General features: G+C 43.2%; 1 protein-coding gene across 2 annotated transcripts in view; it reads left to right on the top strand.

The window, feature by feature from the left end:
- The first annotated feature begins 676 nt into the window (after positions 1–676).
- CERS6 (ceramide synthase 6) overlaps positions 677–13,585 on the top strand; it is a 126,949-nt gene continuing 114,040 nt past the window's right edge. For both annotated transcript variants that reach the window (XM_062004886.1, XM_062004888.1), the window contains exon 1: positions 677–846. In XM_062004886.1, the coding sequence (XP_061860870.1) occupies positions 677–846 (170 nt within the window). The remainder of the gene's footprint in view (positions 847–13,585) is intronic.

The following is a 13,585-nucleotide window of genomic DNA, read 5'->3' on the forward strand; positions in this document are numbered from 1 at the left end:
GCTATTCACACATTCAAGACTAAGGAATGAATTTTGCCACGGGCTGTCCTGTAATGCCTCAGAGCGGGCAGAGGGAAGCTCTCCTGCCGGGGGGACTCGTGCTGAGGCGGCCGATGCCGGTCTGCGCGGCTCTGCGGGCTTTTTGTGACTGCCATCTGCCTATTTAACCGGGATCCCGGCTGAGCGGCAGGAGAGAAGGAGGGAGAGCCGCAGCGGCCGGGGGCTGACCAGGCGCGTAGCCTCGGCCGCGGCGGGTGTCTCCAGGACGGGGGCCCCGCGCGCTGGGACCAAGTAGCCTCCGGCGCGATTTCTGGTTCAGGGTTTGGGGAACAGACGCGGAGAGCGCAGGTTCAGGCTGCCCGGCGGGGCCAACCCTGGCGCCCGCCGCGCTCCTCAGTCGGCCCCGCAGCAGCCGAGCCCAGGCGGCGGGGCGCGGGCGGGAGCCAATGGGGGCCGGCGCGGCCGTGTGACAGGCGGGGCGGCCGCTGCCCCCGCCGGGCGGCCGGGGCGGGCGCCGGTACAGCGCGCCGCTCGGCAGCATCATCCGCGGCTGCGGGGCTGACACACGCCTCCATCCTCTTCCCACGGCAGCCGTTCGCACACGCCTCGCCGCGGCGACGGAGGCCGGCGGGCGGGCGGAGCGGAGTGGGGGGCCGCCGCGGCAGACAAAGCAAAGATGGCAGGGATCCTCGCCTGGTTCTGGAACGAGCGGTTCTGGCTGCCGCACAACGTCACCTGGGCGGACCTGCAGAGCACGGAGGAAGCCGCCTTCCCGCAGGCGGAGGACCTCTACCTCGCCTTCCCTCTGGCCTTCTGCATCTTCATGATCCGGCTGCTCTTCGAAAGGTAACGCCGAGCCGTCCGCGCAGCGCCGGGCTCGGCGGGGCTGGGCGGGCCGTGCGGCTTGCGGCAGCCGCTCGCTGCGGGCAGCCGCGGAACCCTGGCTGCCCGGCGTTCTCCGCTTGCTCGCCGCCGCCTCTCTCCCGGCGCTGCCAGGCTCTTACGTTTGCCCTCCCCCTCCCAGTCGGTCACGTCGCGGGCCCGATGCGGGAAGGTGGAGGGGCTCTGGAGGCAGCCGGCGCTCCGCTCCCGCCGCCCGCAGCGCGGCCCGGCGCTAGGAGGCGAGGTCTCCCCGGGAACAGGCGCTGCCCGCCCTCCACCTGCGGCGGTCCGGCGCTGCTGGCGGGAGGACGAGGGGCTCCGCGGTACCTGTGCGAGCCTCGGCCTGGCTGCCTGCGGGCCGCTACCCACGGGCTGCGACGGGGTCTTGACTGCTCCCCACGCGGAAGCCCCGCGGGAAGTGAGGGGGGACGGGACGGAGGAGGAAAAGTGTCCCGACCGGAGAGTTTGTCCGTGCCTCCGCCGCAAGGTCTCTCTCTGGAGAGTAAACTGTGGCGGAGCCGCGCTGCCCTCCCTCTGCGCGGCCGCGGGCGCCTTACGCCGTAGGGCAGCAGTTGGCCGAACACCCGCCGGCGCGGCTGAGGACAGGCGGCGGCGGCGGCTGCACCTGGGCGGCAGGTAGGAATGAATGGGTAGCGGGACGGCGAGCAGCAGCCCGAGGCTGAGGCGCGGCTGTGGGACTGAGCAGAGTTTTGCTTGGCCAGTTTGTGTGGGAGCGGTGCGAGCCGCATATCGGAACTACCCATAGTACTGTCGGGATGTAGAATCTCCGTGAGGAAAAGCCGGACGCTGTCCATCACTGAACCAAACTCACCGTTCTTTGAGGGTGCTGAATTCAAAATACAGATTTCACAAGCCTATAAATACATATATACGTATATTTTAAAACAAGACGTCAAACTAGTGATTGGTCAGCAGTGACGGTTTATTTTCTGCGGGTGTTTCCTTACGAGTATTGAACAGAGGCCGCCTGTCAGGGCCAAAGATAAGTGTGTTGCTCCACTCACTCCCGCACAATCTTGTGCTGCTTGACAAAGGTGGTATTCCCTCCATCTGCAGAGAACAAAAGAACGCTTTCCTGTGCCAACATCTACGTGTTTCCAGTGCTATCTTCCTAGGCAATGCTAGGGTAGTTAAGGAAGAAAAAGGACGATCAGCAGTAAAATATATGCTAGATAAAGGCTACAAAGACACTTAAAAAATGATAAAACTGGTATGCTGGTTAGCACTTAGAATCTCCTAAGCATTCCCTTGCCCTGGTTAGAATATGACAAATGGGACATTGGTTTGTGAAAAACTTGGCTTCTTTTGTGACTCGATTGAGAGCACTGTATTTGTTTTGAAAAAATATACTGTCATAGACTGTTGTTAACTTCTTTGTTGTTCTACAGATTTACTGAAAAAGACAGCAGAACTTGTGGTCTGCTTGAAAATCTGAGGTTGTCAACAGTTGATTTAAATCCTCATCCTGAATTAAATACTGAAATATAGTTATAATTTGAGTGCCAAGTATTATTTGGATAATGTCAAATCATTAGTGTTTTTGCTTTTCCTTTGCAGTCTGTACAATGTGTACTTTCAAGCACTGGAAGTGGGTGCATGATGTTGCATCTCTTGCCATCTGAGCTGCAATATGTATCACAGCAGGGCTGTGTTTAGATGTAGGAACAGTTAGTCAGGGAGATAATTTCAGCCTAAACTTAGAATCACGTTGTTTCTGCTTGTTCTGATGCAGCTGTTGTTAGCGTTAGAGAAGTTACCCTGATTTATTTAGTAGTCTGTATCCACTCTCCCTGGTTCTTTTTCTTCAGTCAACTAAACTGATTTTAAGTTTTGCAGTATGTTATATTTTTAAATGTTAGTTCTACAGATGAGAAAATCAGTATGTTTGAGCAATTGTCTTACATTTGTTAGGCTAATCTTGAAATTTGGATCTTGAGATGCATTCTGCTAGCCTGATAGTGAGAGACCTCCAAAGAGGTTTTATTAACAATTACTGAAGTATGGGGTTGGTTTTTTTTTTTCCTTTTTAATTTAAAATCAACTGCAAAGCTCCACTGTGAGATTAGGATCTGACTATTTCATGTGGGATTAATCCACACAGTGTGGTACAATTGTGACTTTTCACGTAGAGCACTTGATTAAAGCAGGCTGACCAAAAGTGGCTGGACCTACTTCCACTGGTCAAAGCAGGGGGATTGTCTTTGAGTCAAATGGGGGAAAGGTCAAACCTTATTATTGCTAATTAGTAATTTATTTTGTCAGACTTCTGCTTTGTTTTTTGGGAGCCACAGAAATGCCTCATGCACATCATTAATTAAAGGCTTACAATTATTTCAATTGATAAAGCTGTACAAGATTTCGGAGAGGAAAGAAAAGAACATCTGTTAAACTGGTAATTTTTCATTCTTCTGTGCATTAAAACAGCTACATTTTTTTCCTTTCAAATCTCCAATTGTGAATGAATGATACTGTACATGCCACATTGTGGAAGAAATTTTTGCAGATGTGTAACATTTCTCTGGGTTTGCAATGGCAGCAGTTAAAGAAAAGGAAAAAAAGCTGTAATATATACTTTTTTAAAACCCAGGTCTACTTTAAATCCATAGCTATATTGCAATATTTGTAACATCAATGTACTCTCTATTTTTTTAAGGTGCCTAATATAAGTACTCATGTAATTCTCTATACTGATAGGGAAGCAGACATAAGGTGTTAAGAATCTGATTACGCATTTTATATCCATAATTTTCAGACTCCTCCACAGCAACTGACTACTAGGCTGCCGGAACAGTATGATTTTCCTTCCCTTGCTATGAAGGGTGACTAACTTCATGGATCTTCACTTTAGTAAGAAATATGGTTCAGGAGGAGCTTTGATTTGGACTTCACATGTCTTTGCTTACAAAGTTCTTGGCCTGTCTGAGGGATAAAATTTGTCATGCTAACAGTTAAAACTTGACTTAAATTTTATATATATATATACACATATATATTTGTGGATACGTATTTGCAGGTGTGATTGAAATGACGGAACTTGGAAGTTTTGTTCAATTCGTATTGTTATTAACAGAGCAAATCCTAAGGGGATTTTTATTTGTTATTGCTTTGGTGAATCAACTAACGAAGTCAAGAAAATAATCTAGATGCTTCTGAATCTTTTTTTTTCCCTGTGAAATAAACTGCTTTTTGTCATTTTCCTTGTCTTGCCATCTCTGTCCAGCACTCTGGAATGAAAGGAAAAAGTAGCTCAGAACATTCAGTGTATACTGAATTGCTTCAGCAGTTAGATCTGATGATGATGAGTGCTCTTGAAATAAGCTTTGCCCTGAGATATAATCTCTTAACTATGAGATTTAGGGGATCTAACTGCTGAGGCCATCATAGTTGTGGGTGAGGTGCTAAAATACCTTAACAGCCTTTTCTCTTTTCTCTTCCTTCTCATTCATCTTTTTCTTTAAACACAAAGTACATTTTAGAAAACTATAATAACTAAGCGAAGAGATAGTATTACCTCATCATTTGGAAGATGGCAGGAGTTTAGCAAGGCAGTGGTAATGTGCACATATTTCTTCATAGTATCTCTTTTGTGTGTTTGACTATTCTTTCAAAGGCATGTGAGCAATTAAGGATCCTCTCCTGAATTATACAGTGCCTTCAGCTAGAAGTACTCAATAATAGAGGTCACTGTCTCCCCAGCTCTAGTGCAAGCAAGCATAGTTGAAACTGGTCTTACTAATAGCAGTGTTGTAGTTTTGATTGGCCTAAAAAGATGAAGAAAAATCCGTTGTTCTGTGCAAATACAATCTTTCTTCTTTCTTTTTTGGGATCACCTCGCTCTTCTCCTCACTACTCAGAAGCCACATCCTTTCCTGTCCTCCAAAGCACTTCCTCTGTTAGGGGCATGTGGTTGTACTAAAAAAAGTCCACTCAGTGATTGGTGGGCTTGTTGGACACAAAAGAAGAAAGTAACACACCTCTGCTTTAGAGACTTATCTCTCAAGGCAGAAGTTGCCTGGATTCTCCAAAAGAAGTACGAACTAAATAGATTTCTGTTGTGGTGTCCAGCAGTCTCCTGAGTGAAGTAGTCTGATATTACTGCTTTCTTTACTCTTGGTTCATGCACTCAAGTTTCTCATATCTCATCTTTACATTGTAGTTGTGATGTGCTTTATTTCCCTCGCCTATTAAGCAGCAATTTGGGCTCAGATCTGGTGAGATCACTCCATAAAATGACAAACTAGGCTTATAATGCCTTTATTGTCTTCTGGCCTTGATTGGTGGGGAGGGTCAGTCCTCAAAGGTGAAACTGATATTCCTCAGTTGATGGAACGGCTCAGAAGGTCCAGAATGGCTTGGTTATATGTAGAAGCAACCCTCTAGGTGCACTAATTTTAACTGAGCCAGCCTCATCATTTACTATCAGTCAGATCAAGATACTCTAGACATTAAGCGTATGGAAAGATACAGCTTTTTTTGTGACATTTGCTTTTATAATGATAATTCAGCCTCAAAAGTACCCTCATAGAATCATAGAATGGTGGGAGTTGGAAGGGACCTTTAGAGATCATCTAGTCCAACCCCCCTGCAGGAGCAGGTTCACCTAGATTAGGTTGCATAGGAATGTGTCCAGGCGGGTCTTGAAGACCTCCAAGGAAGGAGACTCCACAACCTGGAGTCTGTTCCACTGCTCCCTCACCTGAATAGTGAAATAGATTTTTTTTATATTTAAGTGGAACATTTTGTGTTCCAGCTTCATCCCATTACCTCTTGTCCTGTTGCAAGCTACAATAGAAAAAAGGGATGTCCCAAACTCCTGACACCCACCATTTAGATATTTGTAAATGTTAATAAGATCCCCCCTCAGTCTCCTCTTTTCTAGACTAAACAGGCCCAGTTCCCGCAGTATGAAAGATGTTCCAGTCCCCTGATCATCTTGGTGGACTCTTCCCAGAAGTTCTCTGTCCCTCTTGAGCTTAGGAGCCCAGAACTGGACACGGTACTCCAGATGAGGCCTCACCAGGGCAGAGTAGTGGGGGAGAAGAACCTCCCTGGACCTGCTGGCCACACTCTTCTTGATGAATCCCAGGATGCCATTGGCCTTCTTGGCCACGAGGGCACATTGCTGGGTCATGTTTAGCTTATTATCAATCAGGACTCCTGGGTCTCTCTCTGTAAAGTTGCTCTTCAGCAGTTTGACCCCCCAGCCTGTACTGGTGCATGGGGTTGTTACTTCCCAGATGCAGGACTCTGCACTTGTCCTTGTTGAACCTCATGAGGTTCCTCTCTGCCCGACTCTCAAGCCGGTCAAGATCCCGCTGAATGGCAGCACAGCCCTCTGGGGAATCAGCCAGTCCTCCCAATTTGGTGTCATCAGCGAACTTGCTGAGGGTACACTCTGTCCCCTCATCCAGGTCGTTGATGACAATGTTGAACAAGACTGGAACCAGAACCTCAGCTGAGACTCGGTTAGTATGACACAGTAGAATTCTTAGTGGATCAGGGTGACATAATACAATGACTGTGGGATTTTTTTGTGGACGTGTAGATATGTAATTTTTTTTCAAACTGTAAAAAGTCATTCAGGAGAGAATACATTAAAGCCTTTCATGTGTTTCTGATATGTGGTGTATGCATACAAATTAGATTTTCATAATCCCTGATACATCTAGTATCAATGCTTTCTTACAACAAGGAAGCTAGACAGCATACAGAATTTGGATGAGGGTATACAAACATGCTGCATTTCCAGCAGCCCAAAACATCATCTGGAGAGGTTGGGTGGAGCAATTGTTGTTACTACTATCAAAATATTTTTGTAAGCTGTGATATGTTTATGATTTCTCTCTTCATTCTGTGTGTGTTAGGTGAAATCTGACCGTTCGAGTGTAATTTACTTGTGTGTAAGTGGATGCATGTGTTCATTGACACTTTTTCTTTTTATTCTCTATATCTTAAATAACATTTTTTTGTAAGGTGACTTATACAGTCTTTTTTTTTTTTGCTTGAATACTATTTAACAAATACTTAATTCAGTTGAAATGTGATAAGACATTCAAATTGATGACTTTCTATGAAAAGGCAGAGGCAATGTAAAGAAAATATTTCTTTAAAAAAATAACTAAAGCACTAACAATAAATAGCTTTAATATAAATTTATATTTTACTGATGTACTATCTGTTTCTCTATGTGTCTTTTCATTAGTTATTAATTTTCTGTCATTTATGTTTTCCTTTAGGAAACAAAAACTGTTTTCATAGGGTTGCAGTGGTTGAAGTTGTAGCTTTAGCCACTAACATGAGTAGATACCTCACAATGAAATGATTGACAACGGCTCTCCAACAATGGTAAAAATGGTCTGCCTTGCCAGCCCTGAGCAGTGGAGGGTATGCTCACACACCCCAATTGTGTCTGTATTGGCTGGTACAGTGATCTAGTTGTGTGTTCAGATGTGAGCCGAGAGCACTCCTTTACAAGAAGATGGATTAAATAAAATGTATACTATTTAAATGTCCTTTGTAAATGACCATTTATAGATGTGCATCACTGCCAACCTTGAAATCAGGAGTTAGATGGAAAATATGTGTTGATCTCCAGTAGAGAATGGCATTAAAACTAAAATATCCAGGTAACAGAAGTATGACAGCCCAACTACAGCTGGGCTGAGGGAAAAGGTTCAGTGATAGGTCACTAGTGGGTACTGGCACCCTGTTACTGGGACAGAGCTGTCTGTGGAGTTTTGTCAGAATGCAGGTTCCAGTTACTGTTAGAAACTTCCATTTGGTTCCTGCCTGGATTCATGTAACCGTGTTGTTGGATCCAAATTTCCCATGGCTTTTTTGGTTGCTGATTAACAGACATTTGCTAGGAATTTGTTCTTGGGAAAAGAAATGCTTCTGATATGCTGCCTCTTTCTATGAATCTGCATACAAAGTATTCAGTGAATTAACATTTGGGAAAATCTGTGCCCTTGACTATTTCTGTTGCCTGTAAACGGGGTGGAGAAAAAGGAGATACCTGAGCTGAACAGTGTTTACTTGACCATATTTGTGTTGTAGAGTGTTCTGTTTTGTTTTCCCAAGAGTTGTTACATATCCCATGCCTAGAGCAGTTTGACAGTTAATTAGTATTTGGGATTTCTGTGGCTATTTCAAGGTGGCCTTGGAGTTTGAAAGGAAGTTAAAATTATAGCATAAAAACGGGTAGGTTTTATAAGTGGTATAACATTCAGTAGTATGCTTAAGACCGTAGTTGGCACCTTATGGACAGTCAGACATGTATGATGTGTATCAACAGTTTCTTGGAGGCATTCATCTAACACCTTGATTGCTCTCTGGTCTTCCAGGCCACTGACCCGTTCACTCATTGGGCACTTAAAAATTTTGGGAGTGCAGCAGGGATGGACATCCAGATTAAGGGAAAGAGGGGGGGGAACATGTGAGTATCTGATCACTTGAAAGAGGAGGAATTGCTGAGCAAAAGTGAAGCCTCATGTAACTGTTACTGATGTAACATCATAAATTTTTAACTCTCAAGGAAATTGTCTTTACAGTTAACTAAGAATTTCCAAGAGCCATAAGTATGCATAACATCCAGTTAGCAGTGTTGTGTATTTTATAATATGTAAGACAGACATATATTTGTGTATTGAATGTTAATCTAAGTTACCTTTTGTGCAGGAGGAACAGAACAATAAGGTTCTCCAGGCTACCTTGTATTAATGAAATATCTTTCAGGTTCACTAACCTAAACTTCATTTTAATATTATAAATGATATACTTTAAAGTTTGATCTGCGCTCATAGGTCACACTAGGATGGTTAAAGCAATATATTTAAATCATTTGCATTTTTTTCTTCGAGTGAGTACAGTAAAAGCTTCCTTTTAATAGGATTTTCTTTGTCTTGGTTTCTTCTGTAGGGATAGAAGGTAATAACCTAAGTACTATGATAAAAAAAAACCCCAAATCTGACACAGTTATACTGGTGAGAAACAGCAGAGGTTAGAGCCCAGAGAGTGCTCATTGGCATGAAATCTTAGATTCCAGAAACCGATTATTTGTGCATGCAGTAGTATTTGTCTATCCTTTGTAACAAGCTAATTGCTCTATTTTTAACAGCAATGGGATGACTGAGAGGAAAAGTGGCTCTATTTATTCCATGTGGTGTCATCACATCTACTTGTTGCCCATTTGCCATTTTCTGACTTAATATATTTTAATTCTGCAAGCAGAAGAAGAAAAAGACTTGATAGAAATGATGCTGAAATCCTCACTTTGTAATTCAGATTTCCCCACTCCCTTTTTGTTCCTGTTGCTTGCTGAATTCAGTTCTATATGTCACTGTATAGATACCTGAACTTTCACTGATACTGTCATATACTACGTCCCCAGGACTCTCATCTTTACTGAGAAAAAGAATGGAAGCAGAGGCCACTCTCAGCTCCTACTTTGCTGTGCTGTATGGAATTCTATAGTCTCATAGGCCTTTAAACTATGAAAGGTGCTTTTTCCACCAATGCTATCTACCTGGAAAAATGGTGCAAATGAGCATGACTGCCTAGGCTAGTGAGAGGTGCCTTCAGTGGTGGCAGGGAATTGCTTATTTGGAAATAAGAGTGTGCTGTACAGTTCAAAGTAGAGGGACTCTGCCTACTCAAATGCAGGTGCTCATTCCAAAAGGGAGTTATGTAAAAACAAGATCAGAGTGGCACATTGTAATATCCCTCGTGCTTGCTTTTGTTTGTGTCTATTGTGTGATGTTGCTGAGAGAAATACAGTGGTCCACAGAGCTGGTCTGCAGCTGTGAAGGGGACAGTTTGACCAAGATATATTCTTCAAAAAGTACACAAATTAGCCTTGATACAGGCAAAATTAAATCTAGGTAAAATGAATGTGAGCTGAAAAATTCTGGGGGGCACTGAATGAACTCAGGTAGTGGTGAGCTCCTCTGACACACTTTTCAACCACGGGACCTGCTCTCCTGGGGAGGTGGAGGGTTCCAGGTTTTCACCAGCAAATTATCAGGGCAGTGGATTTCCTGGGCACTGCTGTAGCAGATCAGTGAGTCATCAAGACCAGAATCTCTCTTGCAACTGGTGAGACCAGTTGCTTCTGTTGAAAACAAAGTTTTAGATAATGAGCAGGTCATGAGTGGGAATGTGCCAGTTGACAAACTTTTCTGCAGTAGCCCATTAGATTTCCTTGAACTTCCTGCTGTTTATTACTTGTGGTTGTCCAAAGTATGCTGCTGGACAGGATGATCAGGTCCACTTGGGGTGTATTTATTTCTCTTACAGGCATCATATTGGAAAGAAGCCCTTGAGAAAAAGAAAAGACTGTGATTAGATCACAAGCAGAAATGTGTTTTGCCTATATTGACGCAATAATTGTGTGGTAATTGGGTGGTTGATACGTATCCTGTAATTTTTCCCACACACCTAGTGTGAGAGAAGGGAGAGAACTGATGTCATAAGAGAGTCTAAAAATATGAACAGTTCCAGTGCCAAACACTCCCCAGGATTACAACACCTGTTGTCCTAAATTAACTTTTCAGTGATTATGTTGATGTGATTAGGACAAATTGAAATGTAAATGGAATTCTGGAAGTGCTGGTGGACAAGTTTAACATGAGCAATGTGCCAGCAGCATTGGGAAATGGATTGCTTGCAGGTCAAGAGAAGAGATTATTCCCCTATTCCCCTATACTTGGCATTGTTGAAGCCATATGTGGAACAATGAGTCTCCCCTCTAGAAGACATGAACATATTGGAGTAAGGGCAGTGAGGGGCCATTAAGATGATTAAGGATTTGGAGCATCTAACATCTAAGGACAGGCTTGGAAAGTTGGGGCAGTTTAGTTCAGAGAACATAAGGCTCAGGTGGATCTAAATGGTATATACAAGTACCTTATAGGGAGAGTAAATAAGGCAATCCCAGAATATTCTTAGTGATGTCCATTAAAATGACAAGAGGCAACAAACAGTTAATATGTGGGAAATTGTGTTTAAACATTGAGAACAAGCTTTTTCCTGGAATAGTGGTGAAACACTAGGATATGTTATCCGGAGAGGTTATGGAGTCTCCATCTCTGGAGGTATACAAAAGCTGACTGTGCGTGGTCATGCCCTAATGGTCCGTGCTGTGAGTAGAACGCTGGGATTCCTGGGATCCTGTGCCTATATGAAGTCTGTAAATTGTTTGGAAACTTGAATAGGTGAGGATTAGGTTGAAGTTCATTATAAACCTGTAAGAGAAACTTAATTAAAGCAGAGCATAAAACATTGGGTCGAATGGACATCTGGATTCTACATTTACTGTAGAACGAGTCTTTTGATTTTAATCTAGTCTGGCACCAGTACAGGCTGGGGGCTGACCTGCTAGAGAGCAGCTCTGTGGAGAGGGACCTGGGAGTCCTGGTTGGTAACAAACTAAACATGAGCCAGCAATGTGCCCTCATGGCCAAGAAGGCCAATGGCATCCTGGGATATATCAAGAAGAATGTGTCCAGCAGGTCGAGGGAGGTTCTCCTCCCTCTATACTGTGCCCTGGTGAGGCCTCATCTGGAGTCCTGTGTCCAGTTCTGGGCTCCCCAGCTCAAGAGGGACGGGGAGCTTCTGGAGAGAGTCTGGTGGAGGACTACAAAAATGATAGGGAACTGGAACATCTTTCATATGAGGAAAGTCTGTGGGACCTGGGACTATTTAGTCTGGAGAAGACTGAGGGGAGACCTCATCAACACTTATAAGTACTTAAAGGATGGATGTCAGGAGGATGGGGCGACACTTTTTCCTGTATTGTCCAGCAACAAGGGGTAATGGACATAAGCTGGAACACAAAGAGTTCAATTTAAACAGAAGGAAAAAATTCTTTACTGTGAGGGTGATGGAACACTGGCACAGGTTGTCCAGAGAGGTTGTGAAGTCTCTGGAGGTTTTCAAAACCCACCTGGACATGTTCCTGTGTGACCTGATGCAGGTCAGCCTGCTTTAGCAGGGAGTTGGACTGGATGATCTCTAGAGGTCCCTTCCAATCCTGACCATTCTGTGATTCTATGATGCAAGCAGATGGGATGTTAATCAAGAAATGGATGTGGACCTCCTGTACCTAAGACAGGAATTGCCTTGTGGGTACCCAAAATGAAGTCTGAGTTGTTGTGGTATAAAGACATTCTATTCCCTTCTAGTATTGATACTTTGAGCCTCCTACAGCATTAAATTTGATTATTTGAGGGTAATTTTAGTTTTGTTGCCCTTAAGTTGATCATTCTCCTCACTGCAATATCTTCAAGATAATTTTGTTTCTGAAAAAAAATCACGGAGAGAGGTGCTTAGAAGATGGGGAATGGTGATCAATGCCTTCCTGGAAAAGCTTTTATTCACTTTTTGTTCAAGGTAATAAGAGTAAATCAGTCTTAGGGAAAAAAAAAAGAGAGAAGCCAGTCTTCAGCTCCACGTTTACCAACAGTTTATATAGACAATATATGTATAATTGTAAATACATATGTACATGTGTGTTACACAGAGTAATTTCAGCTCCCCACTGGCATCATATCTCTGATGCAACACTTTTTTCCCCCCTATTTATTAAAAAGCATTAATTTTTTAAAAACTCCCCAAACTTTAAGAGCAGCTATAAAATACAGACTAGTCTAGAAAATGAGATATTTCAAAATGGCAGTTGTTGAGGTGATAATGAAACAGTTTGGTATTTGACAGAAGCAGCACACTATATATCCTAATTAAAGTCTTGCGTGTGCTAACGTGGAATTGTTATTTTCTGGAGCATTTATAGGAAATGTGAAAAATTGTTGGTTTTCTTCCAGTTTGGAATGTAATGGAAATTTAGAGATCTCAAAATTTTGTCAGGAACAGATGTCCTGACTTCCAGCCAGATCTGATAAATGAGTCTGGTTACAAGACAACAATGTTGAGATAAAAATGAGATCTCTATAGCATTGACGGCCTCCAGAAGCATATATTCTTGACTGGATCTTCATTTAAAAGTTATTCAGTTTGTATTTGTATGCACATAAAGTTTTGTCGTGGTTTTGTTGTTGTTCGATTTGTTTTGTATTTTATTTAAGAAAAAAAAATCTCTTAAGAGGATGTTTTCCTTAAGAATGTATTTGCTAGAATCATGACAAGAGCCCAAACCTCTAGTCTGGCATTTACCTTCAGTTGTCAAGATGAAACGTATGCTAGCAGAAGTGGAAGAACACTGCTTCATCTTGCTTAGGTTTCCATTGAGAGATGACTTCAAAGTTTGAAGAGAAAGTGATTTCTATCCATCACCATAGCATTACTTGTGTTTTTCCTTGTTTTCTGATTGGAATAAGACCAGAGTAGCTTAGAGATTTAAATACCAATAACAAATCCCTTACTCAAGTAAGGTACCTTAAAGAACAGAAAATTACTAAGTTACCTTGAAAACACTTAGTGCATTGTAGTTAAATCATTTGCCCTGTTCTGGAGGGTGGCTTTAGTGGTGGTATGGGGAGAATTATGTGGATTTTTTGTTTGTTTGTTGTATTTAATTACTATGTTTTCATTTATACATTAAAACACGTCAGCTATCATATCTGTGAAGCACCAGGGCTGTATGAATATACAGCTAGAATTTTAAATGTTGATGTTTTATGTCTGCCTGTTAATGGTTCAAAAAGAATGTATTGGTTTTGAGACAAAG

The sequence above is a fragment of the Colius striatus genome, chromosome 11 (genome assembly GCF_028858725.1).
Source record: "Colius striatus isolate bColStr4 chromosome 11, bColStr4.1.hap1, whole genome shotgun sequence".
Taxonomy (NCBI): Eukaryota; Metazoa; Chordata; class Aves; order Coliiformes; family Coliidae; genus Colius; species Colius striatus.